General features: G+C 40.6%; 1 protein-coding gene across 1 annotated transcript in view; it reads left to right on the forward strand.

Annotated features, from left to right (window-relative positions):
* tpd52 (tumor protein D52) overlaps positions 1-13,009 on the forward strand; it is a 272,226-nt gene extending 259,217 nt beyond the window's left edge. Inside the window, exon 7 of the mRNA XM_041190035.1 lies at positions 12,758-13,009. Within this exon, the coding sequence (XP_041045969.1) occupies positions 12,758-12,911 (154 nt within the window). The 3' untranslated portion in view covers positions 12,912-13,009. The remainder of the gene's footprint in view (positions 1-12,757) is intronic.
* The last annotated feature ends 9,077 nt before the right edge of the window (positions 13,010-22,086 follow it).

Genomic DNA, 22,086 nt, shown 5'->3' on the forward strand with positions numbered 1-22,086 from the left:
GAGAAGCGCTAGAAATATGCTCTTGCTGGCCTTTTAGTGGTTAACTGCAAAATGCTTAAGTAAAAATCATTTTTAAAATCTGCAAGAATAATTTTCTAGTTCTAAAATTATGCAGTAAAATTGGAATCCTATATGTAGCTGAAAAGTATTTATCAGTTGACTGTATTCTTTAAATGGTACTGCAGCTCTCTTAGGGTTAATCAATGCAGTTCTATCTCTTTGTTGATGTATTCTGCTGACTGGTTTTGTGCATTGAATTTTTAACCTAATATTGCTTTTCAATGATACTAGAAATAGGATCCTGAATAAAGCCAACAAAAGATGACCTCTTTGTGACTCTTAATCATGAAAAAAACCAAAGATGAGACCTAATTTGGAGTACTACAACAATGGGAAAGAACAGTTTGTTCTGACTATATTTAATCATCTTTTCATTGGTGTTACAGTAGTTAACTCTACTTGGAGATCTCTGTTCCAGTTCATTCTGATCTTGAATTTTTTGCTACTGCCTGAAAAATTCCATTCTAGTAATATTAGAGATCTTAATAGTAGAATACATTAGCTCATAGCAGTGGACTAGCATTGATACTTCAACTTGACTTGAGGACAGCCTAAATTGAAGAAATATGCAAAATTGAATTCACTATAAGGCGCAGCAGTGATATTAGTTTGACTCTGCCATGTTGTAGGCCTAGTTGTGATGGTTATAAGTGCACAATGTGGGCACTTGTCTGAAATTAGAGGAAAGAAATAATGATGAAACAGAACTGGGGCAAGTGTAACAAGCACATAAGCATATGTGAAAGTTTAATAACTTTCTTCATTCCGTCCATAACAAGGACCGAAAATTAAATTACCTTTTTCATTCTGAATCTTCCTCAAGCCCCAATTGTACAGCCTTGCACAATAGATGCTGGGGAAATCATGTGCTGAACGTAGACACTAAAACTATCATGATGCCATTCCAGTTAAACAGTGATATATGGTTTCTGGCACTATATAAAGCTGCAGTATTGTGTTGCAGTATTGAAGTATTGTGCCAGTTCAATTTTATTTTCTGAGCTGTACGTTCTTTCCACCTTGTCTTGATCTTCTCTACTGAAGCTGATTAAATAAGACATTTCTGCTTAATAATCTAACTTGCCCTGGTTTTTGTGTTTCTTATAAAAAATTTTCCATTATTGGAATCGTAATTTATACATTGATTTGCAATATGTTTTTAAAAAAAATTCAGTCCCTGCCTCTTGGCCTTTGCTTTTCATCCCTTGAATTCTGTTTACCCCTATGTTTTTCCGTTTTCCATTTTTACATTTTGCCCAGTCCTTATCTCGCTGCCTCCGCTTTTTGTTGTCACATTTTCATATCCTCTCTGATTCACTTTCAATAACATCAGCGAATGTTTTGAACTGAAAAATGCAAAGAATTGCTAAGACAGCAATGAGTATAGCACAGAAGGGATGAAAAAGCAAAACAATATGTGTGCGAGTGTTTATTGAGGTAATTTTAATATCCCCTGCCTGTTAGCTGTTGCTGTTACAATTTCACTTTTGTCCAGATTGTTTCGCTTAAAATCTTGATTAAACTGGCTATAAACTAAGCCCATGTAAGAATTACTGCATTGTTATTTATATAGGTGTCAAATCTCTTATGGAAATTAAATAAATTTCATTTATTAACTTCCTGGAAATAAGAAATTGTTTGAATTTAACTAACCTTGTCATATTCTAAATTTAAAATGTTACGGTGTCCATCTTGACTGTTCTAGCTGCTGCTTCTGTCGAACTTTTTGGATTTTTGATAATATATTTTATCTTGGTGTTAAATATGGTTTACATAGATTGTGCACCATATAATTATGCCTCTCTTATAAATTTATTCTATGAAGTGGTGTCACATAACTAGTTGTATTGCAGACAATGGCTACAACACTGTTGAACCTCTGGAAATAGTATTGAAATTGGCAATAGAATAAAGAGTGCAGCTATACTGGTAACAACTACATTTTTCGCATATCAAAAAAAATACAAATATGCTTAGTGACTTTGAGTAACTCCCAAGCATATTTTGATCTATTTGTTCTGAATATTTTGCTATGGTTTCTTTCCACTTCAGTGCCACTGAGCACTCTGGAACTGTTTAGAGAATTTCTGGAAGTGATGGTAAGCCCCCTTTAAAGAAAAACCTTTATTGTACAAACTAATTCTCAGTTGTGGAAACATATCTGATTGCTTTTGCTTGATGTCTGAGAGCATCCGAAGAGATCAGACAGCAGGCTGGTTTTGTGCAGCGGGTGCTATGAGAAAGTGCAGTATAAGAGCAGTTAAGATAAGAGCTTGGCCCCAATGTATTTGGTTTAGAGTTCAGAGAAATTGTTCAAAAGCAAAGTACTTGAAGTTTGAACCAAAAGCCAGATGCAGTCGACAGTTTAATCCCATGTATGTTTGGCTGGGAGGCGTTCGACTGTTTAACATTTAAACATAGGGAGCCCTGGTTGTTTGGGAGATTAAGGATTTGGAGCCTAACTGTAATGATGGAGGGTTAGATAAGATTACTGTGCCTACAGCAACCTATCATTTGCCTCTCCCTATAAATCCTGTTGATGGGAAGAAACAAAACTATATCTATGTTTCATCGTGTTGATCCTAATATATAGGGGATATCCTTCTGGTGCCAGGAGAAGTGCTGGGCTGGGCCCACTGATTATCATGTTATTTGCTTCAAATGATGTTCTTCAGTGATAGCCTCTATTTTCAGTTGCTATGATAAAGTTGCTGTTCTTTAAATAAAACAAATATAAAACATTTTCCTCATGTTTAGTCTGTGTGATGGCAGTGCACCACTGTTGCCTGTAAGCAAGAGTCATTGCAGCACAGGAGGCCATTCGGCCCATTAAATCCAAGAGGGTAGGTGCACAAACTGCTCTACAGTCGATAATAATGTTCCTGCACAACGCGTTCGTGGTTTTGGAAAAACTCAAAAAAGCCAACTGCCAACAGTCTTTTTTTGGTTGTCTTGTCTAAATTTGGCTAAAATTTGATTCAGTTGACTCACTTGATTGATGTAAGTTTAAATAACAAGCATTCCTGGGATTTAAACAGTTTATCTTATATCGAATGCCACTATTGTTTGATAGTATAAGGAAAGTCATGCAATATTCTAGGAAAAATAAAAGCAAAATATTGCAAATGATGGAAATGTAAAATGAAAACAGGAAATGCTGGAAACAGAGTCAGCTTTCTAGAAAGAGCAGACATATTTATGTTTCAGGTGTGAACTTTAAGAATGCTAGAACAGATTTCACACTTCAATTCTGAATACCTGTCTCTTGTATTAGTGGCTGTCTTTGTCCATGTTAATGATCAGTACTTATTTTCAACTACATCCCACCTGGGATCTTCAGCATGGTGAGCAGGACCCAAAGCTTAATTTTCAAACTGCAGCTACTAGTTTCCAATTGGAATTATTGTTTGGCGATCAAAGTAGCTAAATGGATATTTTTAGTGGCCAATAATAATTCTTTTTTTCCATTTAGGGCTATGCGGCATGTAGAATAAATTGCAACAAAAGCTAAAGCAATATGTATCATGGCAGGGTTCCACAGGGCAGTGTCCTAGGCCCAACAACTTCTCTAATGAATTTCCTTATACTGTAAGGTCAGAAGTGGGGATGTTCACTGATGATTGTACAGTATTCGGTCCATTTGCAACTCCTCAGATAATGAAGCAGTCCCTGCCCACATACAACAAGACCTGGACAACATTCAGGCTTTGGTTGAAAAGTGGCAAGTAATATTTGTGCCACACAGATGCCGGTCCATATAGTCTAATTGCCTCCCCATGAAATTCAATAGCAGTGCCATTGTTGAATCCCCCACCAGCATCCTGGGGGTCACCATTGACCCAAAATTTAACCAGACAAGCCACTTAAAAACAATGGTTATAAGAGCAGGTTGGAGGTTTGCTATTCTGTGGCGAGTGACTCATCTCCTAACTCCCCAAAGCTTTTCACCATCTACAAGGCACAAGTCGAGAGTATAATGGAGCACTCTCCAATTGCCTGGGTGAGTGCAGCTCCAACAACATTAAAGATGTTCCAAGACCAAGAAGCCCATTCAATTGGCACCCCATCCACCACCTTAAATGTCTACTCCCTCTATCACCAGGACACAGTGGCAGTAGTGTTTTCCATCTGCAAGATGGAGCAACTGCAGCGACATGCCAAGGCTTCTTTGACAGCACCTTCCAAACCACCACCCCTCCAAGTCACATAACATTTGGACTTAGAAGTATATCACTGCTCCTTCACTGTCACTGAGACAAAAATCTGCAACTTCCTCCTTAACACCACTGTGGGAGTACTTCCATCACTTGGACCACAATGGTTCAAGGCACTGGCTCACCACCATTTTACCAAGGGCAGTTAAGAAAGGGTAATAAATGCTAGCTTTATCAGCAACACCCACATCATGCAAATGAATTTTAACAAGTATATATTAAACACTAATTGGTCTTTTGAGGTGGTGGCTGAGGTGAGTACAAGAACAGATCCACGGAATTGCTACAGCACAGAAAAAGGCGATTCAGCCCATTGTGTTTGCACCGACACTCTGAATGAGCAATTTATTTAGTGCCAATTCCCTGCCTTTTAAACGTGGGATGTTATGCTATGTAACACACATAATTATCATGGCCACTGATTTATGACTACTGGATTAGTCAAATTCTCCTTTATTCCATGGTATTCTGAGAGCATTCGTCACAATTTTGGGAGTTGAAAATTAAATCAGTGGCCTTGATTATTTTAGATCAGTTCAATGCGTATCCTTAATTTATAAATATTCCTTTATGTACTTATGTAATGTTTTATCCCTTACCATTTTTAAATCCAAAAACACAATAAGATTGTAAGAGGTAGATAAATGCCTTTTGTTTAGCAGTACCAAGGAGTGGGATGGTGTCAGGGTTTAGCAGTAATTTTTTTGGTGGCGTGGTGGTAGGTGATGGAATGCAGCAGTTCTTGATTTTGGGACAACACTGGAGTGGGGATCATGGATTTGGGAGCTCTGTAATTTAGCAGCACAGTGGAGGGGAAACTTGTGGTTTGGTAGCACTTCTGAAGTCAAAGGTGAGATTTGGTTCCTAGGAATTGTCAGTGGGAATGGCAGAAGTCTGACACCATTATTGAAGGGAGGATACCAGGGTTTGGCAGCACTAGAGTGTAGTGCTGCTGTATGAGTATTGAATTCATCGTTTTGTGATTAGTTACTAGAAAAAGACTTTTCTTTAGATAAATATCACAACTGCATAAATATACAGATCTCACCCTTTGTGATTGCCTCACTGGAATAGTAAGTAAGCAGCATCACTATTTGAATAAAATTAATTTTTGTTTTTAAATGGTAAAATTCAGTCAGCAATTTTTGTATCCAAAAATAACCTTACACAGTTTTACCAGGAATTAATTAGTAGCTGGATTAACAAATCTTATGTAAACAGTGCTTAAATGTAATGGAATATTGTCTCTTCATCTTTCAGCTTAATTCCTTTTCTGAAATACAAATTGGAGTTAATAGCTTTTATTTAAAAGTTTAGCTGAAAGCCAACTCAAATTCACCATCATTTTGTATACGCTTTCAAAAAGACAAGTTGGAATACTGTTTTACGCAAAACACAATTTAACTTCAAATATACATCGTTTATAATTTGAACATAAAAGTTACCACAGGGATGCAGTCATTACAGTCTGTCAGTTTGAATTGAGTCTCTGCTTATTTCTTTCATGTACAATAATGAACAATAAGAATAGACACAAACGTGATGAACTAAGTTTTCATTGCTGTAAACTTCTATGGCTCTGAGGCCTCCCAAGCAGATGATATAGTTGTGTACTTATATCTGAGACCTCCCAACTGCATCTCACTAGATGTCTTAATTCCTCCATCCAGAACAATCTTACACTCCCCTTACATCCCTTCCTATCTGCCATCATCTAGTTTATTAAATGATTCCGGAGTTTTTACCACTTCCACCTTGATAGAAAATTAATTCCAAGTGTTAGTCACTGAGTTAAGAAGTTTTTTTATTTCATTCCTAAAGTTACCTTTCACTTGTTTGAATCTGTGTCCACTTGTCCTACTTCCACAGTTTAATTTGAAGTAGTGTTCCCGATTATCCGTTTACATACCATTTACAGCCTTTCAGATCTCTGTAAAATCAGTCTCTGGTGCCTCCTTTCCAACCTGAAAAGCCCAAGTTTCTGTTCAGACCCCTGACATTCCCTCTCCATGATTGTCAGGCCCCAGGCATCACCACCAATAAATGCCCCTGTTTTCTATCCTTACAAAGTTACCATTTGCCAAAATTCCCCAATGCTATCCAAACACAGCACCACCCATATCTATTCTTAAAAACCACAACCTCAGCCAACACACCACTATTAAACACTACATATCTGCTAATAGGCAACATGTTGTCCCACCATCTTCTGCCTACCCAGAGTTTTGAAAAAGATAATAAAGGAACATATAATACTTCAATAATTTCTTATTTTCAAAAGAAGTGTCAGTCATGTTATTTGATGTTCAGAGCAGAGGTAGAAGCCCTGGAATGCTTTGTAATAAAAACTCAATTTGACATCAGTCATAAAAAGTCAGTGATCCTGCTAATACATTGCATGTTGTACAGTGTAATCAAGAGAATGCCACCGAGATCCTCTAATGAGCTAGATAAATATGTTTTTTTAATAAAATTGTCTCCCTGCGCCATGAGAACTGAACTGTATCTATTAAAAAAAAGTTAGTATCTCCAAATTTTGCCTGCTTGGCTAAATTTAAAAGCGTAGTAGTCAGGCTAACAAAATATTTGTGTCAAACCACATGAAATGTTACATGTTGTTATGAATCAAAGGACCAAACGTTTGTTTGTCTGAGGACACGGGACCGGAAGCAGGCGAAGCTGCAATTTTGGATCCCTAAGTGGCATGCTGGCTGCCCAACGGGGTCCCATCTCCCAGCGATTTTCAAAGGGGTATCAGGACCTGTTTACCAGCATTCCAGCTGAACATGTCAGTTCATCAAATTATCATGCAAATGAGCCACTTAAGAGTTGGTTAAAGGGGAGAAAGTGATTTTGGTATTGCAGCAGAGAGGCAGTCATGGAGGCGGACCCATTTAATATTGTTGCATAAAAGGAGGAAGGCTCAGGGAGCTGCTCATGCAGTGGCACACAGTGACTACCAAAGGTGCAGAGGTTGTATAAGAGTTTGCTCTGTAGGCATTCAACCCATGGAGGGGGGAGTGACCCAACAGGGGAGAGTGAGGCATAGGAGGGAGCGACCAGGTAGCCCTAGTTGAGATGAGTAGCAATGAGGAGCAGCTGTCCCACAGCAAATTCAAGCCCTTGGTCCTCAGGCATGTAAAGGTGTTGCAAAAAGAGCAGGAAGGAACACAATTGACACCCTCCACATAGGGGTATACTGACAGCAAATGAGCTTCCTGAATCTGACAGATATCAGTGTTGCCAAAGGATACACATGTCAATGCAAATGATAGCAGAGGTGTGTGCCCTGATGGGAGGCCACCTCCTTTGTTGCCACTTGCATTGGCATGCCTACCAGTAGCTGTCACTGACCGTGGCACTGAACTTCTTTGCCTCTGGGTGCTTTCAAGGGGCAGCAGCTGAACTCACTGACATCTTTCAATCAGTTGCCTATCACAGGAGGTTATGGATGTCCTGTTTGATAGTAATTACACGGGCACAGAGCGCCGTGAAATTCTCAGGTGCAGAGGGTTATTGGCTGCACCCATGTGGCCATCAAGGCACCAGCAGAGCAGCCAGGGACATTCATTAACAGGAAGGATTTCCACTCTCTCAACATGTTTGTGACCATCAGAAACATATCCTCCAGGTCAGCAGCTGCCATGACTCCTTCATCTTTAGGCAATCACAAGTGCTGTTCATGCCACTGGAGAGACTTTGTCAATGGTTGCGAGGGGACAAGGACATTCCATTGAAGAGAAGGCTGCTAACACCTGTACACAGTCCTTCGACGGAGGCACAGAGATATTTCCACTACTACCATCTCAGCACAAGGGTCACCATAGAGCAGGACATTGGACTGCTCAAGATGCCATGACTGGGTAGGGGGCGGGGGGGTGGGGCTTCTTCCTGGATGCTCCCTCAAGGATTTATCTAAGTGTAGTGGTCTGCTGTGCTCTTCACAACTAAGGGCATCCAGAGAGGTGTGGACCTTGATGAAGGGGAAGCAGAGGAGCGATACACTTTCTTGGAGGATGAGGAAGTAGGGAAGCACGGTGAACCAGCCTTACAACACCCTCCACCAGTCCGGCTGAGACCTCAAACTATCGCGCAGGATGGAAGGGATGCTCGAGTTGCACTAATTCAGGTACATTTCTCCTCAGGAAAGCAAAGCAGTTCAGAAACGCACTTTTCCCAGAGGGCAGGAACGATTCCAAGATACAAGAAGTATAGAGTTTTCAATCTTCCTCACATTATCAAAAATACAAGTCTCCAACCGACACACTATTTCAAGTTACACACTCAAATGCATCCATTCCCCCATCTCATCATTCATGTGCATTAAAGCCAATCATTAGAATCACACAACCATAACAAAGATCTCCCAAGTGACCCACAAAGTGAGACTACTGACCCGGCACCCTCAACTCTCAGCTGCACCCATGAGGCGCTCCTCCTGTTGCTGAGGATGAGGTGCAGACAGGCTGGTCGTGTGTTTGTGTGTGGGTCCAATTGAGATACTTGTGGCGGTTATCCTTGTCACTTCGCTGCCACTATGTGCACCCCAATACCCACCAATGTTGATGCAGGGGCAGCTGTGGGTACAAGGCCCTTCTGTATTGATGGTGCCTCCAAAGGAAGCGGATTGGGGATGCCAGATGATGAACTCCCTCCACCACATCACTGCCTACCTCAGCCTTTTCATGTGGTGTTAAAGGGAACCACCATCTGGGATGCACCAAGCATTGACTCCATACGTCTTTTCACCGTCTGTGTCACTGATCAGATGTGGCATACATTCTGTGCCTGTCAGTGTGCTGCTTCTATATTCACTTAGCTTGATGCCACTAATGGCTGTCCAAGGGGTTAGCCATGTCTCAGTGGATGGGCTCATGTGCTTATATGCCTGAGACATGGCGGTGCACATGTCATGAATGGATTCCTCCAATCTCTACACATTACTCCATGCAGTTTGATGGAACACTGATGTTTGGGCACACATCTCCAATTACTGCTGCTCTAGGAAGATCTGCCTTGTGTGTGACACCTGAGGCTCTGCATCTCCAGCTGAGCATGGCTGTGTCTACCCTCTATCCTCCATCCTCCAATGGGGACAGCCTACAGCTGCTCTGCTTCCCTCACCCATGCTCACCTTGTGCTATCTATTCTAAACACACACGAGGCCCCATCAAGGTGAGTGTATCTGCACTGGTGGAGGGTGTACTTGACTGACATGGCGTTACTGGCTTGGCTGCTTCTTCTTCTAATGAAGGAGATGACATCACTCATTCATGCCTTGGCTCTCCCTCCACAACTGGCCCAATGGGAGACATAGGAAGCTGGCCAGAAGAACATGTCTATTTCATCAGCTACCTCTGCAGAGATGCAACATTCCAGTACATCTTACTTATAGGAATGGAGGGAATCAAGGAGGAGGGAGCTCTATCCTGTCACCTGGAGATGGTAAGATTATTTCATCCTCTCTCAGACTCCATCTCACCATCGCCGACTTTCTGATGGGCTGCCGCCCTGGCAATGTCAAGGGTCTCCTCCATTGGCGTTAGAACTGCAAGGTGGTGCTCTCCACCACCTGGTCATGTCTTTTCCCTGGAGTTGTGAGCTTGTTTCTCCTCAAGGTTGAGAACAAGAGAGATAAGATCATGTTGTCTTCCTTCACCACTTCCAATGGCCCAGAAATGTGACTTCAGAGTCTTCAGTGTTGCCTCCTCTGCAAGTGCTACTGGCTCCATAGTGCCCCGGGGCACACATCTTTTTAATGACCTGGTGCCCGTCAGGCTGCCCAGCTTGTGGGTAAATTGGTCAGTAGAGATCTGGAGTCATATCATGTAGCTGTGATGCTGCACTCATCTTGCCAACCTACAGGAGTGCATTAAAAGGCTTGCAGCACTGTATCCATGTCCTAATGACAATGCTGCAGCTGCTCACTTCATGCGCCACCTCCAGCTATGCCTGCTTCATTTGGCTGGCTGGCTTCCTCTTGCTGCTTTCCAGGAAAAGTACACTTTGTTATTCAGCCATTGCCTCTAGAAGAACCTCAAGGAAGGTGACTAGAAATTATAGGGCTGCCCTAGCCCGAGGGCCTGTCCTACTGATAGTCAGCTGCTCTCCTGCTCCCACAATGATGAATATCCTTTAGGTTTGTCCTTTAAATCCTCACTGCATCTGCCATCCCTAATTGAACAGCAAATATGCTATCTGGCTACTAATTGACCATCTCTCTCAAATTTCTGAAGTTGGGGACACTTGTTGTATGTTTCCAGAGGCATGGCATAGCCTTACCCAAAGCCACTTATAAGCTGCAAACTAAGGCAATGTTTCCTGACTGGCTCCTTGGCTATGAGAGGGTATCAGGATGAAACTTCCCTTGTCAGCACCTTACATCTAAAGGCACACTTTCCAGCAGAAGCTGTCCATGAGTAGGAATGTAGCTGATTTTTGCCCTGAAGTAGTGGCACTAGAGCAGCAGTGACTGCTGAAAACGAGTTTGCTAAAGGCTAAATTTTGTAAATATAGTGTCTATGCAAATTGTAATGTCAAATAAGATTTTTATGTCACTGACATCCTTAAAACGAAACTCATGATTTTGTACCAGATTATCTTAGATCTATTTATATTTCTGGTGAACTTTAGCGCCCCCCCCCCCCCCCCCCCCCCCCCCCCCCCCCCCCCGGCCTATCCTGCAAGAACTTGCCCAAACTTACACTGTTCCAGTTCCTACCCAGCAATTATGAGCACAGACACTGCACTTGGGGAAGGTACTTGGTCACTTTCATGGTTTAATGATTTGAAGCTAGTGGGTAGCGTACCAGACAAAACCAGAGTGAAAGTATAATGTTATCAGTTTCAAGAGCCTGCAGCTTTAGTATGGGACTGTCCAGTGCAACAAGGAGTGTAGTCAAAAGGGTACATTGAAAACCTGATCAAAAATCTAAGTATTATATTTATAAAACCAAATCTCATGATAAGCTTTATTTCCTATTATACTTGTAAGACAGTATTTTGAAGAATACATGAGTAGGATACCTTAAAAATTTCCTCTCTCGGTCCTGTATCCAGTTGACATTTTGACCAAGATTTGTGGCCAGTGACGAGTGATGGGCACCTAGTGACAGAAATTTCCCCTTTCCCGATGGTAGTTTAAATCTGGCGCCAACATCAAGGGATGTCTTGGTGTGCAGCAACAGTGATGTCAGCAAGCAGGTAGACAACCAATCAAACCGAAGTATTCACATACAGCAAACCAAGAAGTTAAAAGCACTTACAATCTTTCACTTTTAATTAAAATTTTCAGGCAGTGAAATACATGTCTGGTGAAAATGAGCTTAAAGCTAAAATAGAGATGACTTTTTTTGAAAAAATTGTTTGTTTCAAACTTTGTGGATTTTTTATCATTCTGTTGAAATTTGATATTCCGCAAATGTAAAATTAATTTTTCAGGGCCAGTGAGGCTGTTTTGCAGTAATAATGAAATTAGAACACTGGTAAAAACCCAGTTACACCTCATTCAGGAAGGTGTAACTTTTTCAAGAGTTTTTACAGTGAGACTAACAGTGTAGAATTAGAAGTTTTGATTAAATCGTGATTATAATGGAGATTGCAGTCTGTGAGAATCTCTACATCAGGCTTCCCAAGCTGGGGGCCGCGAGCTCTGACTGAATGGTAATAATAGCTGCGAGGCCCCTTTAAATCCTCGCGTTTTTTTAAATGGTGGGCGTGGCCTAAATGACTGATGCTTGAAGCCTGATTCCTGCTCCAGAAAACCAACTGAAAAGTTGTTTTTTAAAAATGTGAAAATTCAAAAACTCTGTCCCCCGCCTTCTGCTCTCTCAGCTCCCACTGAGGGGTGACAGCATTTCGAAGCCCCGAATTGGGGTCCCGGTGGAAAGCAGTGCTCTGCAGCATACCCCACGAAGGAGCTAGGAACATTGAGCAACTTCTGGACGATTTCGTTGTTCCTTGCGTATCAGTTTCAGCAGAATAATGACGGTGAACGCTGACAGTTTCACCAAAGTACCACAGCGAAGTAAATCATTTTGCTGACCGTTTCAAAAAACTCTATACAATAGTGTGTGAATATGTAAGAAATATATTTATCACTGTATTGTGAATAAAGACACAAAGTTGGTATGTTTGTTTCTTTTTGTGTGTAAAATCCACGATACCTTTTGATGTTATCTGGATTATATGATTATATCATTAATTCATATTGGTTACTTTCTAATCTTTGTTGTAAGTTTAATATCACAGCATGTATTGTGATTGCTTATGTACAATTGTGAATTGTTCCAAGTATAAAAATATGTTATTTAATTTTAATAAGAAAAGATATACAATTAGGTTCTGGTATCAAGGTAAAGAACAATTATTAGGAATTACACATAGGCCTAGCATCCTCTTGTTTGTGTTTTATGTATAAACTTTAGTAGCTCCATGAAGTTTATTTTTTAAAAATGTTACAAATTATATTTTCCTTTGTCTAGGAAGTATCAGAGGGAAGTAAGGGTGCGTTTGAAACTTGTTGACCTAGAGCTGACATCACGCTTTCTTGGGGCCAAGACAGACACAACACTGCTAGAAGCAGAAGCCGCACTCATGGGATTGCTGGACAGCAAGGATTCAAAGCAAAGAGAGTGAAAGTTATAAATAATGACTTGGTGTGATTTTTGTTTCCACAAATAATGTGTATTTCTTACTTAACTATTTAAAAAAAAATAAAAATTTTATAAGATGCACTTTTTTGAGTGTTTGTCAGTTCAAAAAATTGCACATACATATTTTCATTGATACAGCTTAGAACAGCAAAGCTGAAGCAACACATCCCTTTCTGATAGAATAATGTTTTTTCTGAAAAAACAGATGCTGATGAAGCTTTTCATCTTGTTCTCATTAGGACAGAAGCAAGAGTGCTGTTATAAACCAGAGCAGGATTAATTTAAACAGCCCTGATTTCTTCTTTAACTACCCATCCATAAATTTCTGATTTCACCCTTTATAAGTGGTGGCTTGTTTTCCCCTACCATTCAGTTTGGAGTGATTCAATCCTCTATTAATAACCCCAAAGTAAACTCAAGATAAGGTAACATAAGAGGGTTGGTTTATTTTACACACACAATGCGGGAAAGGTGTTTTGCAACATCCATCCCTTTTTGCACTCGTACAATAAAAGAGAGATAAGGGAAAGAAAGGGGTACAGGCAAGAATGCGATAAAAATAACAGTTATGGTTTCACGTGAGTCCAGAGTCCAGAATCAAAAGCCCAGTGGCATATTCCTTCAGAGGTTAGCAGGCTGAAACTGTTGCAGGGTGATCCAACTTTCCAGAAGAGATGACTGACACAATGGGAGAAGGCGTGTATGGATGAATTAGTCTTGAAGGCAGAGATATAGAAGTTCCAATGTTCCAGCAGTTCACAGTGTAGATGAGGGGCAGGCACTTCACCTGGACAGAGTTCTTTCTGCTGCTCTGCTTTCTCCTGTTAAATGATAAAATGGTAGATTGCCTGGTTTCAGTTCCACATGGCAATATTACAGGTTCTAGCAGCTTGGAGGAGATCATGTGACATAACTCCTACTTCTCCTGGGTGTTGGTCAAAGGATGTATTTTTCCGGGCCTGGAATCTTGAGGTGTTTTAATAGAGGAGTCAGGGTTCCTTCTGTCCTTTGTAGACATACCATCTCTGTTGGCCAGAGCTCTGCCTTAGAAATGCAAAAGGGGTTGGTTCATTTCTTTGGAATTTGATTGTCGGTAGTCACAGAGGACATTAGCACTGCTCTAAAGATAATGAGGTCCCTGCTGGTTTCTGAAGGTTAGAAATTTCTCTGATACGAGTCATGGCTAGTCAGGGTAAAGCCTTGTCCATTTTTAAAACTAATAATTTTATGAAGTAGCTAGATTGATATAGATATATATGTATACATAATTGTGTTCCTGTCTTCTGGCCGAGACAATACCAATAGTAAAGGGAACAGCAACTTAGACTGCATGAGAAGAGAGTGCTGATTGGTTGGCAAGTGGACTCTGGTCGAGGCATTGGCATGGAGAATGCACCATGGGACAGTTAACTGCCAAGCTTTTGTTCGAATACTAACCAGACAGGTCGACTCTGATTGATCAAGGCATTGCAATGGGGAATGAACCAGGGAATGGCTGTCCCCTTTTTATTTAGCTGAAAAAGGCACAATATGTGGACATGCTGCTTCTGTCTACAAAGGACAGGGCCCTGTGTTGAATATATGTTGCTTTCCGTATGCGTAAGTAAGCCACACTGTCAGCCCAACTGATGATTTTAAATTGGCTGTCAGTGTAATTTTTAGCAGTTAGGATTGTTTTAGCAAGTATCCAATTGTGGAATCATATCTAATGTTGGACACTATGGTTGAGTTCTGCAAGCATAGCTTGGTATATTCTGTACTTTGTTGCAAACACCCAAAGTTTGATAGGATCCACCTATGGGACGTATGGCCTACATACCTGACATCATACCAGCACTGAAATTCATGTTCAACGTTACTCATTTGTGTGATGCACAAAACGTCTTTTTGGCTTGACAGCAGCGTCCTGTTAGTGGAGAATACCACTTGTGTTGCTACTACATTGTAACAGCATGAAATGACTAGCTTCACCTGTTGCTCAAATTTTTGAGACACCTTACCTTTCCAAGTTAATCTGAGGTAGACTGGGCACTTTTCAGGGCCACAAGTGGCAGCCTTAGGCCCATTCATGAGTTTGTGAGATGATACTCAAAAGATAGTGTCCAATATTAGATGTGATTCTGCTGTTGGACAGCATGTGCTAAACAATCCTAATTGTGCTAAGAATTACACTGACAAGCAATTTAAAATTATCAGTTGGGCTCGCAGTGTGGCTCACTTACACATGCTAGAAGCTACACATACTCATAAACAGAGCCCTGTCCTTTGCAGACAGAAGAAACATGTCCACGCATTGCACCTTTTTCAACTAAACAAAAGCTTGGGGGAGAGCCATTCCTGGTTCATTCTCCATGGCAATGCCACCACCATTCAAAGTCTACTTGCCAACCAATCAAAACTCTCTTCTCATACAGCATAAATTGTTGTTTCCTTTACTATTGGTATCCTAGTGAACTGTCCTGATGAGTGCAAGACGAAAAGCTTGAACAACATGTCTTTTTTTTTCAGCAATACTCATGTTCTATACTACCAAGCGATTATTAATAATGTGTTTTTTTTTGCTTTCTCAAGCGCAAGCCTCTTGTTATGTGCATACTGCTGTGACTTTTATTAAACAAAATTCCCAATTTTCGATCTTTCTCAAAGATCCTGTTCTTTGCAGAGGTAAGCTGTTCTAAGTTGCTGTTCTTTTGTGAACTTGGAAATTAGTGTTATGAAGCTATTCAGCATCACAGCAACATCCAATCATACCCTCAACCAGTGTCCATACATATGCATTTTCCAGCACAGCTACCACTCAGAAAAGCTCTTGGACCTCTGTTAGACAGATATTAACAATGAGTTTTCTTGAATAAAATACTAAGATTTACTCCTTTACGGTAGGCTAGTATTTTACTTCAATAAAAACAGAAAATTCTGGAAATACTCATATCTGGCAGCATCTACGCAGAGAGAAACAGGGTTAGCATTTTAAGTCGATGCCCTAGTTTAATTGGTATGAAGAAAATCTAAAATATTTATGGATTTATGCAAATATTGTGTTTCCATTTATGTTAGGCACTAGATCAACTTATTCATTGTCACTAAGGATTGATGATCAAGTTACATGTACCCAGTAATTCTCATTCAGGTTTGCTGGAATAATAACACAAACAACTTATTGAATGGACAATATATTTTCCAAAGCTGCTTCTAGAAACTGATATTTGTTACAGTATGTGAAATTGTCATTGTATGAGTCAATCTGTTGGTAGCTTATACTGTTTACATTTCTGTTTAGGTAAATTGTATAGCTTGCTTTACATATCTGATTTTCATCATGGGGCAAAATTTTATATTCCCCTGCTGGCAGGCTTACAGGTGAGGGGAGGCTAGTAAAATTTGCAGGTGGCCTTCCCGCCTGCTCCTGACCTGTCTGCAATTTTACATGGAGTGGACGAGGCCTAGGGAAGCCTGCCAATCTCGCCCCAAATAAGGCGCACTGAAGCGCCAGTTCCAACCTGGCCTCAATTTTGATGCTGGCAGGAGGAATTCAGGGGAAATCGCCCTATTCAGGCCTCAGGTGGGAAGGGGAGTGTGCCTCCCTCAAGGGCCCCCTTTCCACGTCGAGAGGTTTTGCCCCTCTCCCAGGTCTGTCCCCTGCTGGGTGCTCCCTCCCCACTGGCCTCTCCATCAAACCCCACCCCCCAACCTCCCGAGCCCTACTTCCCCTGCCTGCCCCCCCACCCACCTTCTACCATCACAATGAGAACCTGGTTTTCTTCCCCCCACACCCCGCTGACCTGATGCTGGACTCCAGCACTTAGAATCTGGGGTCTGCTTGTATACCCAGTCCTGGCTACTGGTACTGCTGGAACTACGGAGCTACTGGCCAAGCAGATTGGCCAGCAGATCCCTGAGGCGGGACGCCCTAATAACGGGTAGAAGTCCTGTCTCCAACTAGTTAGCAGTTGGCAGTGGGGCTATGATTAGGTGGTGGGGCAGGAAACCCCACCACCCAAAAAATCCTGTCTCTGGTGTTGCCCTAAATGGGGTTATGACATGGACCTATCTGTTATCAGATACACAAGTGGCACTGCAAAACGTTAAAGATTTGACCGGCACTTCACATTTCTTGCTTCTGGCTTTCGTTCTAAGAATTAGTTGCAGAATGAAAATCTTGGTAGACAAAATTCTGTTACGTATTTACTATAAGATGCAAAGAAACACTGAATCAATTGTTGTGCAGACTGCTAGATTTTTCCCCTTTACTACCCTTTTTAGTCTAGAGAAATTAATTTATACAGAGGGTTGCAAGAACATAGAATGCCGTACCAAAATGATGATAAAAACCAAATCCATAATAACCTTTAAAAGAGATAACGATACATTATTGAAAAAAGAAGTATTTAATGGGGCAAGGGAAGACAACTTGGCATGAACATCAAACCGAAACTAAAAAGGAAAAATTAATTTTTGGCTCACAATACTTTGTCACAAATAGAAGTTTTGAAGCTGTGAATTTTCTTTTAGAAATGCTAATTCTTTCCTTTCCCCTTCCCCATCTCTCCTAAAGTTATTAATCCAACGCTTGGGGTATGATTCAAAGCATCTCAGTCACGCTGAAGTACCTCAACCAAGTGGCCATTTCCCATGCAAGAGTCTACACAGTGAATGTTCACAAGCTATTTGACTCTAGGGACATCACAATCAAATGTTATTCTGCCCTCTTAAGCCCAGGCACTGAGCAAATTTGTTGCTTTCCTGCTGTCGTTTTGGCTGAGAGAAAACTTCTTGCGTTCTTAAATAATATGAGTAAGCTAAAGAAAATAGTTGAAAATAACTATAATGGAAGTTAAATGAAATAAATATCAAATGTGTTCATGATTTCAAGAGGAATTAAAGCAAGGGAAATAGTGCAGTAGTTTGTGTATACTGAAAGATTAATCCTTTATTATCATTGGCATAGGAAGAAAAGAATGACTTGTATTTATATAGCGCTTTTCATGACCACTGGATGTCTCAAAATATTTTACAGCCAATGAACTACTTTTTGAAGTGTAATGTAGGAAACTAATTTGTGTTCTACAAACTGCAACAAACAGCAATGTGATAAACCAGATAATCTGGTTATTTTTTGTGATGTTGATTGATGGAGAAATATTGGCCAGGACACCGGGGATAACTCCTGTGCACTTCTTCAAAGTAATGCCATGGGATCTTTTACACATACCCAAGCAGGCAATTGTGGCCTGGGTTGAACGTCTTAACTAAAAGACTGCACCTCTGACAGTGCTGTGCTCTCTCAGTTCTGCACTGGACTGTCAACTTTGATTTTTGATGAGTTAAAATTAGATTTGGCGTATTGTTATTAATACTGAATTACAATAGGCATGATTGCATTCCATTGTATTTTGCTAATAAATATTCTGTTGTATAATGCATCACATTTGGACTCTGCATACAGTGTAATATATGCTTCCATTATAGGAGCACAATGTTCCTTTTGAATATTTTACATTTTTCATGGAAATTGATTAATCTACTTTCGCCCATTGCAGTGTGAATATTATGTCTTAACTATATCATTAATTTGTTTACTGTATTTATTCATTTACACATCTATTCATCTAAATTGTTTCTTTTGTATTAAATAGAAGTGATGCTGTGCCAAATGCAGGAGGAAATAAGAGGTAGAAAAAATAAAGTGAGCTGTTAAAGAGCAGCAATTGTTTGAAATATTTCTGCCTTGCCCTTTGGTCTCTGGTCTGGAGCATCTATGCACACGCTAGATCACAGGGGAGCAGCAGTTTCATTTACCGATTCAGCTACTTTGAAAAAAGTCCCTGTTCCTAATTAGTGTTGCAAGTTGTACAGATCAATGGTGGGTTAAACTGAGCTGCCCACTCAAGTGGTGGGCGTACCATTTCATAAAAGGAAGAGGTTCTTCTCTTTCATGGTGCTGGGTTCTTTCAGTTCAGCTACAGTGGGCTTGATTCTTGTGTGAAAAACAACTGCCACAATACTTAAATCCTAACCTCCTCACCCCTGACGGCATGGGAAAGTGCACTCCTCAGCTGTTAGTTATATAAAGGCTGTTGCAGTCATGAGAAATGTTGATAAAAAAAAATTGCAGTTTAACATCTCTCCCCCTACCCCTCTGTATGTCAGCTGGTTTAGCGAGCTGCCTAATTCGAAAAATGCTTTTCTGGGTGTGTTTGCTGTAATTATCCAGAGTTCATTGTGGTCATTTATTGTTTTCAGAGAAAATATGCAATTTGACACATGTTTATCCTATCTTTTCTACATTGTATAAGTCAGAGATTTGTTTGTGATGTCAATTTTTGTATTGTGTTAATGTGAATAAGATTTATAATATGTAGTTTTAATGTATTTTTGTTTTAAATGTTTGTTGAAGCTTCAAGATTCTAAAGAGATCTCCTGAAGTATAATGGTTGCCATACACATTTTGTTTCCTTACAATCCTTTTGTAGTGACTATAAAAAGGTGCATTATTAAAACAATTTTAGAAAATAACGGTTGCAAAGACAACAGTTGTTGCTGAAACATGTTTATTAATTTATTATTTAAGGCTTTGAAACAAAAAGGTATAGAATTCTTTTTTTTAAAAGCATCTTCAGGATGCAATGGTACAACTCCTTAGAGAATACAGCGTACTCCAACTGCAAAATGATGGGAGTTTTTAACCTTTAAGGTGAAGGAGCTAGTCCACCAAGAATAAAAAGAGGATACTAAGTAAATGAAGAGGAAATGGTTAGATGATACTAAATTTCTATTTTAAAAGTACTCAATTTGTGGAAGAAATGGAAAGATGAGCAAGTTAAGTTGTTCCACCATTTTGATGTTTTGGGAAAGATCAAATTAGATCAGGAGGCAGTTCAGTGAATTTTGCTTGATTCTGGTCAAATTTTGATCATAATTTTCAATGCACCAATTGCAATGCTAGTCACGTTCCTGTGGGTGAGGAAGCTCAACATTTTCCAAAATGGACGGGGACGTAATTGGAAGCCTCTCACCTTTGACTGCTCCTAAGCACCACCTAGCAACTGTGGTCTGGGAGCAAGACTCCAGTTAACCTTGGCCAATGGTGTTGCATGACTTTCATATGTAAAGGCTGTTACTTACACTGCACATCAAAAAAAGCTGGAGAAGAACACAGACCTAGTGGGAGTTCCAAGATAGATTCCAGACTCAGCTACAACCCTAAAAACGGAGAACACAGCCAACCAAAGAAGATTCTCTGTAAGGATGGAATATACCAGGACAAATAAAAATGCTTCCTGAAAGCTTGTATACTTCGGAATTTTAGTTTCCCCAAGGGCATTCATGGACTATTCCATAATCTAAGGCGGGCTGGTCCAACCTACTTGCTTGGAGGGCCACATTTTCATTTTCTTTCACTTAACTGGCCGATCAGCAAATTTTGGAAAGATAAGGTTTGGCGCAATAAATCGAATTTCAAAAAGAACATTGAGGTATTAAGAGAAGAAACAATTCCTGAGCAAAAGTAAAGCAATGTCATAATAAATTGTTAAGTTAAAAAAGAGTAATTAATAGAAATGACCAGAGTGTAAGAGGGTCAGTGTGTGTGTCTGGCTCACTCCCAGTCTCAGGGTGCTCACGTACTCACCCTCACTGACTGAGAGTGGGTGTGTGTGTGTATGTATTGATGTGTGGCGGTGAGAGTGATTGAGAAACCTGAGACTGGGAGTAAGGCGAACACTCACTCTCTCCTACACACTCACTCACTCTCTTCCCCTCTCCTTCATACTCACTCACTCTCTCTCCCTGTCTCCTTCACACTCACTCCCCTCTCCTTCACACTCACTCCCCTCTCCTTCACACTCACTCATTCTCTCCCCCTCTTCACACTCACTCATTCTCTCCCCCTCTCCTTCACACTCACTCACTCTCTCCCCTACTCCACAGTCACTCTCCTCTTTTCTTCACACATACACTGTCCCCCTCTCCTTCACACTGTCTCCCTCTCTCCTTCACACTCCCACACACACACTCTCTCACTCATATACTCTCACTCCCACATACTCACTACCACACACACTTATTCGCTCATTCTCATGCACTCCGCACCCTCACTCCCACAAACCATGGCACCATCTCCTGCCTGGGCCCGCTGCAAAATTTGCCTCCCGGGACCCCCAAATCTCCACCCTACCCAGGCTCCAGCCCTGCCATACCTTCGCTTCCCTTGGGCCCAGCAGCCCTCAGCACACTCATCACTGGTCCTCCAATCAGAGACTGCTTCTCTCCCTCATGTGCTCGGTAGTGAGCCTATCTGCAGCAAACACGGGAAAGGAATGGCCTGTGATTGGGAGAGCAGCTTCTTGCAACATCTTGAATTTCACATTCCTGCATTTTGAATTTACCAGCCTGTCTCACTGGCTTTTCAACAGTGGCTCTGCAGCCCACATTGTGGCCAGTCGGACAAGCCTGATTTAAGCAATAGCCATAAATCCTCTATTAGATGCTTACCATTGCTTCCAAAAAGCAAAATACCATGGATGCTACCTAATCTGCTGAATATTTAAGCATTTATTGTGTATGTTACTGTCCCTGTTTATGTACTACCTGAGCCCATTGTCAATCCAACCAAAACCAGGATTTTACTGTATGGAACGCTGCAATAATTCTTTGTCATAACACGAAACTGCTGATTAGAAAACACAATATAATGAACACGATTTTTCACTTTCCTCAAATTAAAATAGATTGAGTTCACTATTTAAGTTGGCTAAAATCTGTATATGCACCTGTAATTAAGCATATGGTGAGTGGTAGACCTTAGCCTCACTTAACTGAGCAGAACAGATGAGTAGTGAATAATTAATAGGTGAATGATGGGTCACTACTAATTAATAATTTATAATCACAAAAAATGTTTATTCATCATAATTATATGGAGTAGTGACATGTCAAGTGCTATAAGGAAGCGGTTATTAAACACTGCTTATATAAAAGTTATTTTTTTCAACATAATGGATAACTCTAATTACATGTTTCTCACATAATGCAATAACTAATATGTTTAATATCATTCTGAAGATTGAAAATGTAGCACGCTAGCCAGTTAGCCCAGTTATTAGATTATATGGTGCAATTCTGCTGACCTTTTAACTCTCGCTTATAAACCCTACTGT

This window comes from Carcharodon carcharias, chromosome 6, assembly GCF_017639515.1.
Source record: "Carcharodon carcharias isolate sCarCar2 chromosome 6, sCarCar2.pri, whole genome shotgun sequence".
Taxonomy (NCBI): Eukaryota; Metazoa; Chordata; class Chondrichthyes; order Lamniformes; family Lamnidae; genus Carcharodon; species Carcharodon carcharias.